At 42.6% G+C, this 19,459-nt stretch overlaps 1 protein-coding gene across 3 annotated transcripts in view; it reads left to right on the forward strand.

Annotated features, from left to right (window-relative positions):
- LOC142243203 (cadherin-10-like) overlaps positions 1-19,459 on the forward strand; it is a 758,404-nt gene that overhangs the window by 655,400 nt on the left and 83,545 nt on the right. For all 3 annotated transcript variants that reach the window (XM_075314858.1, XM_075314857.1, XM_075314859.1), the window contains 2 exons: positions 4,901-5,154; positions 16,267-16,403. In XM_075314858.1, the coding sequence (XP_075170973.1) occupies positions 4,901-5,154; positions 16,267-16,403 (391 nt within the window). The remainder of the gene's footprint in view (positions 1-4,900; positions 5,155-16,266; positions 16,404-19,459) is intronic.

Consider the following 19,459-nt stretch of genomic DNA (forward strand, 5'->3'; position numbering starts at 1 on the left):
TAGGTCACCGGAATGACCTAGTAGTAGAAAGGCAAGCATATACCTTCTGGCTAATACCCATTGGAGTAGCAGAAGCTCTGTAGTGCTATAATTGTGATAGAAAGTAAATGAATAGAGATTTCCTATCCTGTTAAGAGAAAGCAATGCTTGAACTGTCAGGATGTTCCATTAGTGAGATGATAAAAACATTTTTATAATCTTTAACTTTCTAGATTCCAGTAGTGTTGTCATCCCTAAAGTAAGCTTCAAAACACATTTAACTGGAGGGAAAATTGGTATACCAATTTTCTAAAAGCATCAAATCCAGCACTGTGAGACACATTTACAAAAAAATAAAAAAATCTGCACTGAATTACATTTGCTGTGGCGATTCTTCACTTTTTACACTGTATATTTTATTTTGCATTTATGATAATTGAAGAAAACATATTGACATTTCTGTGTCTTCCTTCAAATGTAATTGTAATTGAATTTTGTTTTACACATTGCTGAATAAAGAAAGATGCAGAGGAAAGAGAGGAGATGATATTATAGGAGAGCTGATAAAATCAAGCCAACATGAAGTAATGGTTGAGAAGCAAGTACATGTGAAACTAGATAGGAACTCAAACAATTGGGTTCATTACTTATCCTGAACTGTATGTAGCACATCATCTCAAGGAAAGAGGTCCGTTTTTATTTTTTTTACTAATGCTGCAGAAAATAATAATGAATATTATGAAAATATATATATATATATATATATATATATATATATATATAAAACATCAAATCAAGAGGAAGAGAGTATTTGTGCAAAAATGTAAACCTTTATTCAAATACACACACAGAACAAGATATCCCAACATAAAAATCTACCATAAAAGAAAAGGAGGATACATTATATATAATAATCCATAGGTCATGGCCAATCCTAGATAGAGATCACCCCTCTACAATCCACAGGAGATTATACAAACTTAAATGGACAGATAATCCATATATCGCATCAAGGTATAAGTTGGATACAAAGAGAAGGGGAAAAAAAATCAAGGATAATTGATTAGATATAACCCATGGAAAATATAAAGTGCAGGTGCAAGGGGCTGGACCAAAACCCTAGATCATCATGAAATCCCCGACCAAAGGTAGGGGGAGAACATGATGAACACTGGGAGATGGGCCTCAGCCTAAGAATAATTGTCTCACAAAAAGCGTAAAGAAAATGCATACATCAATGCAGAAGAAATCTTCCAATATCAGATATTCATAAATTGAACTCAAATGAGGCAACCATTAAGGAAGACGGCTATTACTCTTACCTAAAGTGCAAGTGCAGTAGGGATAAAAGAGGTCCATTCGCACATCGATATAGATCCCCCATGGAAGAACACAGGATCACCAGCAATAGAGATAAGAGATTAGATGATATTATAGGAGAGCTGATAAAATCAAGTCAACATGAAGTAATGGTTGAGAAGCAAGTACATGTGAAACTAGATAGGAACTAAAACAATTGGGTTCATTACTAGGGATGATTGAATACCTCAAATCTTTGGCTTCGCGAATATTTGCCGAATATCTCGCCGATATTCGACTATTTGCAAATAATCGATGCGCAATGTAAGTCTATAGGAAACCCGAATAACAACTATTTGGAACTATTCGGGCTTCCCATAGACTTACATTGCACATCTAATATTCTCATAGCAGCGACCTATTTGTCATGTATTCACAAAGCTGAATATTTGAGGTATTCGATCATTACTATTCATTACTTATCCTGAACTGCAGCACATCATCTCAAGGAAAGAGGTCCATTTTTATTTTGTTAGTAACGCTGCAGAAAATAATAATGAATATTATAAAAAAATTCTCATGTTTGATTATTTCTTTTTATAATAATATAAAACATATGTGACTATATCTATTTATATATACAATACAGATACATAGACTTAAAACCATACCAAGGCAGTCATTTACAGCTACAAAAATAAGTACTGTTCATACGCCAAAATAATCCTTAATGTAACATCAAAATCTTACCCTGCTTTTTAGCTTCTTTCTTATGAATATATTTTTCTTAACGTAATCGTATTTGTGTGCAACACTTATTCTGTGAAGTTTCCATAGCATGATGTTTACTAATGTCCAACTCATTCCAGTACCAGGTATATAATATAAAGAGTGGCATTATTTGGGGTATCTGTTTTACAAAATCCTATCTCTTTTTATTGTTAAAACATTGAGGATTTCTATGTAAAAGCAGCACACAGCCAAAGCTAGTGGATTTCTGTCTCACAATAAATTGTAAGTAAAATGTTGGTTGTCCCTTAGTAAAGCAAATAGAGGGTTTATAATCATTAATTCTGGATACTAAAGCATATACTCTTCCCAAATATTTATATTTTATTCATCCTGGAATAGTAAAATAATATTATAATTAAACTAACACTCCAGCTTTTTTTTTATTTTTTCAGTGCTGGACTGGTGTTTTAAATCTAATTTCCCCCCAGTATTAGTATAATATTCCCCCAAATGTTTTATTTGTTCACGCAGCGCCATTTTCCAATCATAACTTCTGACTGGCTTAAAGTCAGAATTTAAATCACAAGTTCTCAATACAAGTTTATGAGAGCCAGAATGAAGCTCTCATAGACCTTGATTGAGTTGTGACTTAAAAATACACATATTTGACATTACTGCATTTATAAATGACGATTCTCTCAATATATTAAATAAATAATACATTTAATAAATTAATCTAATTGGTAAACGGCATAACAAGAGAAAATTCAAAACCCCAGAATTATGATTTTTTTTCATCACTGCAATAATGCAATAAAATGAAATAAGAGGAGATCTAAACAATATATCTATCCCAAAATGATATCAGTAAAAACATCAGCTCAGGACACAAAAATAAGCTTTCACACAGCCCAAGATGCTGTTATGTATCACGGAAAACAGCAATACAAGTATAATTTTTCTTATTTACAAATTTCTGATTTTTTTTTCACCACTTAAATAAAAAAAATCTTTGCATGTTTTGTATCTACATACTTGGACTAACCTGGAGAATAATATTGCCAGGTCAATTTTACCTCACAGTGACATAGTAAATAAAAAAACAAAAAAAAAATGGAATTGCACTTTTTTGCGATTTCAACTCACCTGGAATGTCTTCCTGTTTTCTAGTATGCTATGTAATAGAATGATGTAATTCAAAAATACAACTTGTCTTACAAGAAATAATCCCTCATTTGGCTATTTTGACAGAAAAATAAAAACGTTACGGCTGTTTGATATAGGGGAGGAAAAAATAAAAATGAAAAAGCAAAAAAATCACTCGAGGATTAAGGAGATTTAGAGACATACATCTATTTGTATATATACATGTATATAGCTAAAAAGTTAGAATGTTTCTTGTTTTATATAAATAAATGTTTTGTCAGCAGATGAGCCTTTGGTGGTGGTGTTATAGGGTGGGCAGGTGTTTCTAATCAATAAAGAACAAACGTAAACTTTGTAAATGGTACAGTGAGAAGACCATACTACTTGAATAACATCATTAATCCAGTCATTGTGCCTCTGCATGAGCAGGCCTCATCCCTTTCATGTACATGGACAACACTCCTCAGGCTCATCAAGATCACATCTTTAATGAACAGCTCCTGGAGACTGGGGTACCACAAATGGAGTTGCCTGAACTCTCTCTTGACCTGAATGCCATAGAAAAGCTATGGCATCAGCTGAGTCACTGTGTAGAGGCTCATAAATCTGTACCTCAGAACCTCAGTGACCTGAGGGCTACCCTTCAAGAACAATGGGATTCTATGCCTCAGCTGACAATGACTTGACCTGTGAACAGCATGGTATGTCTTCGTGAAGCTGTAATTGATGCTCAAGGCCACATGACAAGTTATTGAGACATTGACTTTTGTTGAGTGCATGCCCACCACTCTTCTTGGCTTTTGGTTCAATAAATCTTTTGAGATGAGAAAATAATTTATACAGTATATATATATATATATATATATATATATATATATATATATATATATATATATATATACATTAGACATTTCTTTTATGTAGAACAAGAGACTATCTAACTTAAAATGCATAACCTAGATCAGTGGTCACAACATCCAAAGAACCTTAGTGGTGACATTAAGCTCCCGCCCTAGCTCACTCAGTAGGGCCATGAAGAGAACTGATCATTGGTATAATGAGAGCCAAAACTTTCCCATACAAATCACACTAAAGTAGTATACTTACACAGTTTCCTGTTTTACCCAATTTGGAATTTCCACATCAAGCACTACACTATCATATCCTGCTTCCAGACCCTCTTTTGATTGTCAATATATTCCTGTCTCCAGCTTACCCTATTTAACCCTCAGGCAAGTATATGTTTATCCATCTCTGCTCTTCTGTGTGACAAAACTCCCAAAAGGTACCATCCAGGGACCTGCTCTTCATTGCATTGCTAGACCTGGTGCTAATGTAACAAGTTGGCAGGAGGCAGCAAGCCCCACATAATGGGCCCGTGAGCCACAGGTTGGGTACCCCTTAACTGGATGTTCATTAATTCTTTTTCTGACTAGATTTCGTAGATGGGTAGAGTGCTTGTAATAGTTCATAAATAATTCAGAAAGATATATTCATTTAGAAAAACAATATGGCTTAAATTTAAGTGTGAAGTCACAAGTTTATGCATCATGGTATAGTTAAGGTGCTGTGTGTTAAAAAAAACAAAGCTACTATACATCTGAAAAGTATTTCTGATTATATATACAGAGACAGGAAAAAGGCAAGAACAGTGTTTAGTAATGTAAGAGATGTGTGCTTTTGTGCATCATTCCAGATAAGTTGATAAATTATTAACATTTTTCATTTATTTTTCCAAATACAGAGATTGGATTATGAAAGTAAAAGATTGTATACCTTAAAAGTGGAAGCTGAGAATACACATATAGATGCCCATTTCCACTATCTTGGTCCTTTTAAAGATACTGCGACTGTCAAGATTTCGGTAGATGATGCGGATGAGCCTCCTATTTTTGGCCGACCTAGCTACATGTTTAAAGTACATGAGGATATCGAATTAGGGACTATAATTGGGACAGTAATGGCAAGAGATCCAGATATCATTCCCAGTCCAATAAGGTAATGTTCAATATAATGAGTGAAACCTTCAATATTTCTTCATGCTTATAGCATAAAGAGTGACAGTCATGCATTAAAGTTTACTTATTACTGATCTCAAGGCTTGTGGATAAGACATCTTCTGCAGCCTACTGAATTACGTTATAGATGGCAACAAAGAGTTAACAATGATTAAACCAGGTTATTCTAGAGAGGTTTTTATGCACATTGCAATAAGTATTGTTTTTTCATGGAATATTTTTGCTTGCAGGTAAAAACCAAATCATTATCATGAACACCCTGCCAGTATTTTCAGTGATGATTTATAGGAATGGAGCTTTAATTGCAAGGATTTCTGCACAGATATGTCATGTATCAGCATACTCTTTGGAATATAGCTATAGTGGGAAAAGAGGTATCAGTTAAACCCTGGGGTTATTGTGAAAGATATGATCCAAAAGGAATCCAGCAACCACAAAAAATACATCTGTGTTTTTTAAAATATCACATTTATTGAAACATGTCTTATTTACAGAGGGAATTGAAAAAAAAAATTATCATTATAGATATTGACAATAGGCAGCAGGTTGATCTACGCATGTCAAGCAGACGCTCTCAGTCCTGACTAGACATTAGCGGTTCCATCGAGGCTCGGTTCGCCAGCAGCAAACAAGCCTAGCTCCACTGGCTTGAGCTTGACCTGAACCTTGGATCAAGTCACTGATTGGCAGTTTGAGTCTCCGCCCACATACAGCCAGCCATAAGCAGATCACTTCTGGAGGAGGCTAGGTGGGCTTTTTCAAACTTTTTTTTGTTACTCACTACACCCGGTCATGCTGTTGTTACCCCCAATGTGCGCCATTCAAACACTGCAAGCAGTTTGCACAGGGCTGAGGACCAAGCATACATGAGCACAGCTTTGCTTCCGCAAGTTTTGTTCGCACGTAAAGCATCCGAAGCTTGATTTTTAACCTCAAGTTCACTCATATCTAGTCTTGACAATATATTAACTAAATAGCGTGCAATATACGGGACGTTAACACCCCTGGAAAGTGCTAACAAGGGTGTGGAAATCAAACACACCTAATAACACATAAAACAATTAACCAAAGTAAAGCTTCAGCAAACATGGGATTAACAGGTTGATGAGTGAATGACAGGAAATAAAAGTCGAAATATGATATGGTAATAATATATCCTAAATTCAGTAAATTACTTTTTTTATATTTTCATAAAGTAACATAGCAATGTATACATTAAATAACAATCAATTTTAATGTTATATACTGGATTTAATAAATGAAATACCAATGTTCTAATGGATAGTAATAATAATAAAAAAACATAATTAATATAGATACTTCACCTGTGGTATTTCTTACCCATCAGTTTGCTGAATTTTACCAAAGTGGCACTTTGCACACTACAACATCGCAGGTGCGATGTCGGTGGGGTCAAATTGAAAGTGACGCACATCCGGCGTCGCAGGCGATATTGTAGTGTGTAAAGCTTTTTTGATACGATTAACGAGCGCAAAATCGTCGTAATCGTATCATCGGTGTAGCGTCGGTAATTTCCATAATTTGGAAATGACCGATGTTACAATGTTGTTCCTCATTCCTACGGCAGCACACATCGCTGTGTGTGAAGCCGCAGGAGCGAGGAACATCTCCTACCTGCATCTTGCAGTTCATGCCAGCTAGGCGGAAGGAAGGAGGTGGGCGGGATGTTTACGTCCCGCTCATCTCTGCCCCTCCGCTTCTATTGGCTGCCTGCCGTGTGACGTCGCTATGACGCCACACGACCCACCCTCTTAATATGGAGGCGGTTCGCCGGCCACAGCGACGTCGCAGGGCAGGTGAGTGCATGTGAAGCTGGCGTAGCGATAATGTTCGCTACGCCAGCTATCACCATGATATCGCAGCTGCGATGGGGGCGGGGACTATCGCGCTCGGCATCGCAAGCATCAGCTTGTGATGTCGTAGTGTGCAAAGTGCCCCTTAGGGTAACTGTTTTATAGGTGAACATGTGTATTTTTTTTCCACAGCCTTAATTGCTAATTTCTGGAATGTTAACTTCTTGTATATTGCACACTGTTTAGTCAATATATTGTCAGGAAAAAGAGCATCTGCATAAAAAACGCTTAGGCTAACCTAGTGCCTATTACCATTATCTATCATGATGACTTTTTAAATCATGAAAATATTTTAAAATATTTTTCATTAAATGTGATGCTTTAAAATATACATGTATACAGAAATATTTTTTGAAGTTGCTGGATTCCTTGTGGATCATATATTTTATGCTCTGCCTCATATAGGAACCAGACTGGAGTTTCTGGTCATTGCCATTGATATGGATAATCTTTTACACTGTTGAGCTGATGTTGTTTGTCCATTTTTTCCTGCCCTGACCTTAGTTCCTACAAAAGATAAAATAGCTCTTTATGTGTTAACCTGGTGTCTTTATGAGGGGAGAAATCCTATAACCCCTTTAACATTAACTGAAAAACACAATACAGGCAGATTTACTGTGGTCATCGGTCAATGATTAGTGCTCAAGGCAAGACAAGTTGACACTGGTCAAGTAGTTCCATTTTCAAAGCACTACACTCATATTTTGTACCAAATCTACAATGTCCCTTAGGCAAAAAAATAATTAAAACGTGTTTATTAAATATTTAATTAGAGCACAATAGTTACAGACAATTAAACATACTAAATAAAGGTCCAGTCACACTAAACAACTTACCAGCGATCCCAACAACGATAGGGATCGCTGGTAAGTTGCTAGGAGGTTGCTGGTGAGATGTCACACTGTGACGCTCCAGCGATCCCACCAGCAACCTGACCTGGCAGGGATCGCTGGAGCGTGGCTACACGAGTTGCTGGTGAGCTCACCAGCAACCAGTGACCAGCCCCCAGCGCCGCGTGGAAGATGCTGCGCTTGGTAACTAAGGTAAATATCGGGTAACCAACCCGATATTTACCTTGGTTACCAGCGCACGCAGCTACACATGCAGAGAGCAGGGAGCAGCACACACTGAGCGCTGGCTCCCTGCTCTCCTAGTTACAGCACACATCGGGTTAATTACCCGATGTGTGCTGCAGCTAAATGTGCACAGAGCAGGGAGCAGCGCACACCGGGTGCAGCTGCACAGGGTACATATATAGGGTATAGAGTACAGGGTGCAGCTGCACAGAGCAGGGAGCAGCGCACACCGCTTAGCGCTGGCTCCTTGCTCTCCTAGTTACAGCACACATCGGGTTAATTACCCGATGTGTACTGCAGCTAAATGGGCACAGAGCAGGGAGCAGCGCACAATGCTTAGCGCTGGCTCCCTGCTCTCCTAGCTACAGCACACATCGGGTTAATTAACCCGATGTGTCCTGCAGCTACATGTGCACAGAGCAGGAGCCGGCACTGACAGTGAGAGCGGCGGAGGCTGGTAACAAAGGTAAATATCGGGTAACCAAGGACAGGGCTTCTTGGTTACCCGATGTTTACTGTGGTTACCAGTGTCCGCAGAAGCCGGCTCCTGCTGCCTGCACATTTAGTTGTTGCTGTTTCCCTGTCACACACAGTGATCTGTGCTTCACAGTGGGACAGCAACAACTAAAAAATGGCCCAGGACATTCAGCAACAACCAACGACCTCACAGCAGGGGCCAGGTTGTTGCTGGATGTCCCACACAGCGACATCACTAGCAACACCGCTGCTACGTCACAAAAGTTGTTCGTTAGCAGCAATGTTGCTAGCGATGTTGCTTAGTGTGATGGGGCCTTAACTCATGACAGAGGAGGGAGGCAAGAGTCATTCATATATATGAATATTACTATATAAGAGCAGCATCAAAATACAATCTACAGTGACAATCAAAAGGGTAACAATAATTTGAACTTTTTAATTTCAGGCTCCATATATTAACACTTACTACAGCTTTTTGTGGCATGAGACTACCTTCATTTTATAGACAATCATCTTGGCTATCTCATACATAAATTTGACTTGGAACTACTTAGCATATGATTAGTTATGCAGATTCTTGTCATGCAACTGCATTGTGACTGTTTTGCTCCTAAAAATCTAAATTTTAATTTTTATTGTTTTGTTTGTATTTTGTAAATACGCCTTTGGATTTTAACACGTCCTGAATCCTTCTGGGCATGCTTTTGATCAGATTCACATATGTCTCGACAAAAATCATATCCATGGTTTCTTCTACACGTTCCCAATGTTGGTGCATATGTACTGCCCTGAGAGGGGCCCGGCCGCTTCCTCCGCTTGCTCGGTCCGAGCTGCTCGAGGTCCGGGCTCGGGTTCTCGGTGGCACGAGCACCTCCGGACCGGGGGCCACGTCGCTCTTGTTAAGGGAAGGTGCTGGGGGATGGTGGTTGTGTAACGGGTCATGACGCCACCCACGGGTCGTGGTGACGGAGGATGCACCCCCACTGCAGCTGAAGTGGTGGCGGGCTCGTCCGTGATCAGTGTTGCGGCCGCAGCTGAGATGTTAGCCCCTCCGTGGTCAGGGGCGGTGTTTCCCGGGGCCCCGGTGGGGGACTGTAAGGGGTAATGTTGTCATCGGGGTGCAGGGCGCCGTGCCGCGGTTTATCGTCATGCCCGGATGGCACTGATGTACTCACGATTGATTCACACTCAGAGTCACTGGTAAACCAAAGTTCGGAAGTGGTCGGTCCCCTCGGCCGGCTGCTGATGTCCCTTGTGGGGTTGATGGTGGCCCCTTTTCCCGTGCACCTCTGGATGTTTGTGTTTCGGTCCCCCTGCCTAAGCAGTGGTAGCCCGCTCCTCGGCGTTGAGCTGCCGGAGGAGCCCTCGGTTGCCCGCAGGCGCTGGCCCGTCGGGTGTTTGGCCCTTGGCGGTGGCGCTCACCCGGACTCGGTGGGCTTTTGCCTTCTTTTGGAACTTTGGGTGTGGATGAACCCGTGAGGTCCGGCCAGCAATCAGTCAATTTGCCTATACTCAGTGGCTTCTAAGCTAGGATGGGGTTTGACTACCCTCCTGTTGGTGCTCCAGTACATAGTTGACTCCCCGGTTCGGGACCGGCGGGCTCCAAGCCAGGCCCGGTCTGTACGGTTCCGCCGGTTGCTGTACCAGTACTCCTGCAGACGGCCACCACCGTCTGCCTGCCTGAGGTTCTCTAAGGGGCCCGACCTCCTACCCGGGTCCCTGACAGCTACTCCTCTACCACTCACTGTTAACTCCAAAACTCATCTGTTTGAACTTCCTGCCCCAGAACAGTAGTCTCCTCGGTGGGCGTGTATTTCTGCCTGACTCCGCCCACCTGGTGTGCTCTACTCGCCCTGAGGGAGGCATCAGGTCTCCCTTTTGGGTGACATGTGTGTGACCTCACAGGGGATGGGGGTGTGTGTGTATGTGGTAGATGTTATTACCTGTGACCCCTGGGGTCCAGGGCGTCACATACCCCCTTGGTTTAATGCAGACCGTTCGTGGGCTGCCCGATCCACTCCGGTTTATTTTTCTTTTTCAACTGCAAAAACGGGAAAACACTTACAAACATAATAACATTAGTACAAACTATGGTTACTGAAGGTCTTCCCTTAACGGGAGGCATTTTACTTTAACGTTTCAAATTTTATTAAACGGGAACGGGTTCATGTCCTTCCGCCTTTCCCACCCAAACAACCTAGCCTTGATGCTGCCGCTAAGAAATGGGCAGCACCCCTTTTCTACAGTCCGGAAACAGGAACACGGCAGGTCACCCAGGTGGGAATGGGTACAGTGCAGCGCACCCGGCAGTTGTCAAGGGCTCCCCGGAGAATGGTCACCGGTCCCGGTGGTGACCGGACCCCTGCCTGCTCTGCTGCGGGTCCTTCCTCCAATCTGCCTCTCCGGAGGCCAATGGAACGGGAAGGCATGTCAAAGGGGGCAGACAGGGCAATATTTACAAGCCCAAATGTTTTTGGGTGGCCGGCAGGTCCACGGCCTTGTCCATGAGCTGTCACTCATGCAACAGGGGTTTTCAACAACACACAAGTCCCAACGGGGACGGGTCCTTTTTAGCAGCAGCGGCTACCGGCTTTACTCATCAATGGGGAACTTCTCTTCCACTTCTACTTCAGGGCTGTACGGTGGAGGAGGGGGCTGTCTGCCACTCTGGACATCTAGGGCAAACCAGCCCCTCTCCCCTCGGTGCCGGGTGTATTGCACCAAATCGCCTGGCAGAAGGTCACGGTCAGGGTGCCCGAACGGGAGATGGTTATTTTCATCCCGCCGGGAAAAGAACACTTCCGTTTCCAGACCGGGTCGTATAAGAATCCCCAGCCCTTGTCCTTGTTAAATCGTCGGACCTGGCCCTGATGAGTGGGGCCCCATACCCAGTAGCCAGCGCTCCTTAGGTGCTCCTTCCCCTCAATGGTACGGGCCAGCACCTCCTCTCTCTTTCTTCTCTGGCTGCAATCTCCCGGATCAACTGGCTGGGCTGCCGCTCCCAATACGGTGGGTTTACAAGCCCGGGTTCTGCATCAGTGGGGATCTGGCCCAGCCGGCGCTCCCCAGTGTTGACCACTATCGACACCCTCGGAGGGGAATGCCGCTGTGTCACGGCCGGCTCTGCTGCACTGCAGCTGCCTCCCCGCGGAACTTCAGCCAAGTCCCGCGACTCTAGAGTGGCTTGTTTTGCCTTCAGGGCCTTCTTGGCCGAGCGGATTCCTGGAGCCTGGGTACCTCTGGACGTGGCCACTTCTGGGGCCTTCGGCATCGCCTCTGGTTCAGGTGCCGTCCGGTAATGGGTCCCCTCCGGCAACGGGCTCTGCGCAGCTGGGTTCCATTGCAGGTCCAGGCCTGCCTCCTCCAGTAACTTCCCATGAGCGCCCGGGACGTACTCCGCCACCAATGTTCGGGGTGGGGATACGGGTGGAGGAGCAGCAACCACTGTTGCGGGCAATGGAGGAGGCAGTATGGCGGGCAACAGCGGACCGAGCACCTCAGCCGCAATGGCCGACTCCTCAAGGGCATAACGTGGGTCGCCTCCCCACCCTGCCAACACCGTCATTCTCTCATGGGCCCGCACAGCAGCCACTATCTCCCCCATCTCCGCCTCCCAGTGCTCCACCAGGAAGCTTACCTGGTGCTGGAGGCGGCGACACATCTCCTCCGTCCGGGCCTTCACCTACGCCGCTGTTCCTTGTGCAGGCTCCAGGGTATCGGGACGCGGGACAGGAGTTGCCATGCTGCACAGTGTGGGTCCAGGAACAGAACGGATGCAGGGTCCTGGAGTCCCTGCCTTTTTATCTTCTCGGTTACATCAGGCAGCCTTCTCGCCCGCCTCCCCCTTGGTTTTCTCTTAGCACTCCTCCTTCGGGGGCGGGGCTTCACTTTTCGCGCCTTCACTGCTCGGGGAAGATGACTCGAGCGGGAAACTTTTGCGCCAAGATGGCGGGACTTCAACTTTTTTGGCAGGACGCTGCTGATGGAAACTTCTAAGGTGCACTTTCTGCAGGTCATTGGACTGTCCGAATCCTGTTCGTGACGCCAGAAAGAGTAGACGTGTACCACCCTGAGAGGGGCCCGGCCGCTTCCTCTGCTTGCTCGGGCTGAGCTGCTGAAGGTCCGGGCTCGGGTTCTCAGTGGCAAGAACACCTCCGGACTGGGGGGCCACGTCGCTCTTGTTAAGGGAAGGCGGTGGGAGGTGGTGGTTGTGTAACGGGTCGTGACGCCACCCACGGGTCGTGGTGATGGGGGATGCACCCCCACTGCGGCTAAAGTGATGGCGGGCTCATCCGGGATCAGTGTTGCGGCTTCAGCTGAGATGTTAGCCCCTCCGTGGGTAGGGGCGGTGTGTCCCGGGGCCCCGGGGGGGACTGTAAGGGCTGATGTTGTCATCGGGGTGCAGGGCGCCATTCCACATTGTAGCGTCGTGCCCGGATGGCACTGGTGTACTCACGATTGATTCACACTCAGAGTCACTGGTAAGCCAAAGTTCGAAAGTGGTCGGTCCCCGCGGCCGGCTGCTGATGTCCCCTATGGGGTTGATGGTGGCCCCTTTTCCCGTGCACCTCTGGATGTTTGTGTTTTGGCCCCCCTGCCTAAGCAGTGGTAGCCCGCTCCCCGACATTGAGCTGCCGGAGGAGCCCTTGGTTGCCCGTAGGCGCTGGCCCGTCGGGTGTTTGGCCCTTGGCGGTGGCGCTCACCCGGACTCGGTGGGCTTTTGCCTTCTTTCGGGACTTTGCTTGTGGATGAACCCGGGGTATCCAGCCAGCAATCAGTCAATTTGCCTATACTCAGTGGCTTCTAAGCTAGGATGGGGTCTGAGTACCCTCCTGTTGGTGCTCCGGTACACTGTTGACTCCCCGGGTTCGGAACCGGCGGGCTCCAACCCAGGCCCGGTCCGTACGGTTCCGCCCGTTGCTGTACCGGTACTCCTGCAGACGGCCACCACCGTCTGCCTGCCTGACATTCTCTAAGGGGCCCAGGCTCCTACCCAGGTCCCCACAGCTGCTCCTCTACCACTCACTGTTAACTCCAAAACTCATCTGTTTGAACTTCCTGCCCCAGGACAGTAATCTCCTCGGTGGGCGTGTCTTTGCACCTGACTCCACCCACCTGGTGTGCTCTACTCGCCCTGAGGGAGGCATCAGGTCTCCCTTTCTGGTGACATATGTGTGACCTCACAGGGGATGGGGATGTGTGTGTATGTGGTAGATTTTATTACCTGTGACCCCTGGAGTCCAGAGCGTCACACATACTGGTCAACAAACTTGGGCATGTAGACACCTTTTTTTTCAACTCTATCCATCAGGTCTGGGGACTCTCTGGGCAAATCCAGCATTTCTACTTCATTGTCATTGAACCATTTCTTCACGAATCTTGACAAATGCATTTGCGTCATTGTCTTGCACAAATACTATGTCATCCTTTTCAAACTCACAGTACTCGAGTGCATGAAGTAACTTGTCTCGTAGAATACTCACATATACCATCAATCCTAGTCAAGTATCCAATGCCTATGGCTATGTGCGCACAGTGCGTTTTTCGCGGCGTTTTTGCGCGTTTTTCGGGTGCGTTTTTGGCCTCAAAACTGCAGGACTTTGCTTCCCCAGCAAAGTCTATGAGTTTTCTTTTTTTCTGTCCGCACACATCTGTTTTTTTTACCTGCGTTTTTGAGTTAAAAAAAAAATGGACATGTCAGTTCTTTCCTGCGTTTTTCTGCGTTTCCCCCCCATGCAATGCATTGGAAAAACGCAGCAAAACGCAGAGATCAAAAACGCAGCAAAACGCAGTCAAAAACGCACCAAATCGCGGCAAAAACGCATGCGTTTTTTGATGCGTTTTTTCAACGCAGGTGCGTTTTTGTGCGTTTTTAGCGGCCAAAAACGCAGCGTCAAAAAGACGCAATGTGCGAACCTAGCCTTTAGCTGTGAAACAACCCCATATCATAAGGCTTCCTCCACTTAACTTGACAATTCTTTAAATTTCTTGCTCCATTAGTCCTTTTCCCCCTTGTTTCTTCCAGACCCATTTGCACTCATCAGAGCCTAGTCTATTAACTTTTGTTTCATTGCTCTAAATCACCTGTTACCAATCTTCTACTGTCTACTTTTTGTACTTTCTTGCAAATTCAAACCAATATTTCTTATGATGATATTGAAGTCGAGGCTTCTTCACCTTTTTTTGGGCCATCATTCCAGACTTTTGCAATGTGCCTTGAACAGTGTTTGCATGTACGTCTGTGGTCTCACTAATATGAAGCATACAAGCCACCTCCACTCTCGTGTTTGATGGAAAGAAACTGATAGATCTTGTGATGAGCTAACTTTTTGTCTCCGATATTTTTCCTAGATGTCCACTTCTTGGCTTTTGAATACATGGATAGACTTCAGGTTGTAATTTAAAGGGTTTTTTTCAAAGACCAAGAGTAAAACAGTAAAAATGCAGTAGCATGACATGTCTAAATAACTAATCATATGCTAAATAGTTGCAAGTGAAATTTATGTATGAGATGGCCAGGATGATTGTCTATAAAATGAATGTGGTCTCCCATTTAATATTGTAGTACATGGTGAGATGTGGTGCCTGTAATTCAAAGTTCAAATCATTGTTACTCTTTTGCTCTTCTCTGTATAAATAAATCATTAAAGTAACAATCATTTCATAGGTAATTGATAAAGGTAATAACACACATTAGATACATTACTACTAACCTTAAAGGGGTTCTCCACTACTTAGATATTGATGGATAGGTGCTCATTATCAGATAGTTGGAGGTCTGATTCCTGTATTCCTGTATAGTTTGTGAACACAGCATGTGTCAGATGTAATCACTGTAAGGACTCAGAACAGCACAGTTTCATACACTGTTTAATGGCCTTTCTGAGCACATACAGCTCTCCTGAGGAAAAGAGAACATTTGCTACCATTATGGACACAAAATTGTCAATACCTATTTGATGCTATGGTGGACAAGCTTTGCACACCATGTATATTTTATTTATTTTATTTCATAATCGGATATTGGTGATCTACAGGATAGAAGCCCGCAAAGGCTCGCCACTCTTCACCAGCCCATCATTGTTAGTTTACTGTCATTTATATCTGCATTTTGTATGCAATTCCTTCTCATGTACTGCACCATGAAATCAATGGTGCTCCATATAAAAATAAATAATAATAATAATAATATTAATAATAATTATTATTATAATTTTATTGTACACACTTCCCTATATGAGATGTGCGGTGTGTCTGCAAAGGTTATTTTATCATTTTTCATTCAGTCCAGCAAGCTTTGTTATAGGCTATAAAATGAGCATAAATTACGCCCCAACACACCACACACTCCACACACCCGGCTCCACAACGCGCTGCCACCACTCATCAAATATACAAAGGGTTGAGTCCCCGACATATACTACTGTCTAACAATCAAAATGGTCTCACAATCTCTGTAAGGGTATGGATTCTTTAGAACATACAACAATCAAATGTATTAAAGTTTTGAGTTTTAATATAACAAGTATACAGTGCTTACAATAAAAATGTATAAAAGAATAGCTGCAGACTTTCTAAAATAAAAACTAGAATTTAGATATTTATGATTAGTTAAATACCAATTATAGTAAAAGTAGATTTTCATAAACATGTTTTTCCTGTTAGGTTCTCTCTGGATCGACACACTGACCTTGACAGAATTTTTAATATACACTCAGGAAATGGATCAATTTATACAGCAAAACCTTTGGACCGTGAAATATCCCAATGGCATAATCTAAGCATCATAGCTACGGAAATTAGTAAGCTATTTCATAATCATACTTGTTTACTGTGTATTCTTCATTGCACTATCATCAATTGCTCTAATCGCTAAAATCCTATTCTGTGACTGTAATATCTTTTAAAAATGATGTGCTTCAAAGGAACAACTTATTTATACATTCAGCCCGAGTGTGTAGAGAAACTCCGAATTTCCCTCAGGTCACACTTTGATTCTCTCTGATACTTTCCATCCAAAGGCTTTTATTTTTATTCAATCTCTAAATGGTGAACATGTAACCTTTGGGACAATGACCTATATGGTCTGTGTTATTTTAATACTTCTTCACTCTAATGCACATTATTTAGAGGTTCCACTTTAATGATCACTATGTATGTCAGAGAGGAAGCATCTCTGTTATTTTGTTGCTATGAAAGATTGATTTCATGATACAACCATCTCTACAAAATCACTTATTAAATGGAAAATTATTTCAAAATAAAACAAGAAATGGCTATGAGAGAGGTTTACTTCTGTTTGAATATAAGTATTCCATTCATTAACACTCTTTGCACTAAATGGGCATTTTAATGGTCAGTTATTCAAGAAAATAAAAAATAAATATATATATATATATATATATATATATATATATATATATATATATATATATATATATATATATATACTTACCAGACAAGAAAAAACATGTACAACTGCAAGGAATTAAAGAAGGCATCATGCTCTTTTTTATGTAAATAAAGCTGCATTTTCATCAGTTTTACTTAATATGTTTAAATTTGATTCGTTATTTACAATATCTTACGCACCCCAAGGTACCATTGATTATTGACTTAGGTTATGTGCGCACAGTGCGTTTTTCGCTGTGTTTTTGCGCGTTTTTCGGGTGCGTTTTTGGCCTCAAAACTGCATGACTTTGCTTCCCCAGCAAAGTCTATGAGTTTTCATTTTTGTTGTCCGCACACAACTGTTTTTTTAAGCTGTGTTTTTGAGCTTAAAAAAAAATGGACATGTCAATTCTTTCCTGCGTTTTTCTGCGTTTTCCCCCCATACAATGCATTGGAAAACCGCACAAAAACGCAGATATCAAAAACGCAGCAAATCGCAGCCAAAAACGCACCAAATCGCGGTAAAAACGCATGCGTTTATTGCCGCTTATTTTGACGCGGGTGCGTTTTTGTGCATTCTTAGTGGCCAAAAACGCACAAAAATGCAGCGTCAAAAAAACGCAGTGTGTGAACTTAGCCTTACTGTACATCTGCAAAGGCTAAAAGCTCTTGGAAATACCATATTACCTGTTAAGAGTTATAAACCTTCATAATAAGGCATGTATTGAAGCATGCCACAAGTCTAGGAAAATATGTGTGAAATTAGCTCACTTGTGACTTAATGAAATTTTGGATGCATTTGACAATGTAGGTGTCATGATCCGTGGTGCTCTGCTCTCTAGCAAAGCCAATGTTCCGTATTATACTCCAGGTGATGGGTTGCTTCTCAGCCGTCAGGTCGTGCTCTGTTGTGGGGAGAGGCCTGTGTTCAGGCTCCTTGTTCCGGTTGAGTGCTCGGCTTCATTAGAGAGCAACTTCAACCGGAACACTGCCAGTCATAGTTCCTGCTCTGCAGTCAGTTCTCTGGCTCCCATGAGTTTTGTTGTTCTGATCTTAACTCCCTACCCCGGACTTTAGTTACCCTTCTCTTCCCCTGCCCTTGACTCTGACTTCCTGGCTTCTGACCTTCGGCTTGTACCCTGACCCCAGCTCTGCTTGTTCTCTGTGTACCTTATCTGACTTCCTTGCTTCTGACTTCTGGCCTGTGCACTGACCCCGACTCTGCTCGCTCCCTGTGTACCTTATCTGACTTCCTGGATTGTTATCACCAGCATGTTTGACTTCCTAGCAGCTTTTAGTGACATCTAGTGGCGTATCGTCACAGTAGAGGTCCATAACAGAAGTATCTATTAATATAATTATAAGGATGAACCTGCCTAAAGGTGTATATTTACTGCTTGAATATTTTTACCATTAATACTGTTATGTAAGGTTCAAGGATTTAAAGAAATAACTCCCTTCACCCTCCCTGGGTCCATTGCTGAATTTTCGCTAGCTTTGTGTGTATTGTCTGCAATGCTGACATAACATTGACACACATTGACAGAGATGTAACCAATAGCTGAGCTTGGATGATAAGTCCAAGTTGACAGCACTAGTCACTGAGCTCACTAATTGGCTGCAGCAATGTCTATACGTCGTCAGAACTGCAGACACTAACAGGGACTGGGAGCACTGGTGGAGAATCTGCATTAGACCCAGCGAGCATAAATAAAGGAGATAGTTGTTTTTTGAAACCAGAAAACATCTTTAAATAGTATGGCCACACTACAATTGCATAATTCCTCAACATACTGACAAAAAGGTACCATACTAATAATTACAAAACATGACAGTACCAAGACCAATATCCTCATCAATACCTCTATATAAGAAACAAATAATACATTCAGAACATAACTACATCACCATCATATACAGTAGTAATAGCACCATAGTAATGCTTAGTCACAACTACTACGAGTATACTAAGATTGATATTAGAACCATATAGTGAGCATATAATGATTCGTAATAGTGACTCACAGGTGACAATCATGCTTATTGAAGTCATTCACTTTGCCTTTTCTTGGAATGGAACTATGGTGTTGTCCTCTGTTCAAATCAGCTGATTCATTAACAGTTTTTTGCAAGAATTCTTACTGGCTGGACAATAGGTGAAGAAGTCAGACTGTGAAAAGAAAAGTGATCCCCGAGCTTGATGATGATTCTATCTACAGGAACACTGAAGAGTCTATAAACATTTTTTTCATTTTTAAAAATGTTTACAGTAAACTCAGCTCATGGAACAGAACTGACAGGCATGATTCCTTCATTCAAAGGAATTTAGTTAAATAACTGCACCTATATCAATGGTAGAGTGATATACCTCTTGGAAAAATGGCTGTTGACATCTGGATGGTGTAAAACTGAAGCAGAAGAAAAACATGACTTAAAGGAAATCTTTCACCAGGTTTTTGCTACCTCA

Source organism: Anomaloglossus baeobatrachus, chromosome 6 (genome assembly GCF_048569485.1).
Source record: "Anomaloglossus baeobatrachus isolate aAnoBae1 chromosome 6, aAnoBae1.hap1, whole genome shotgun sequence".
In the NCBI taxonomy this organism is placed as follows: Eukaryota; Metazoa; Chordata; class Amphibia; order Anura; family Aromobatidae; genus Anomaloglossus; species Anomaloglossus baeobatrachus.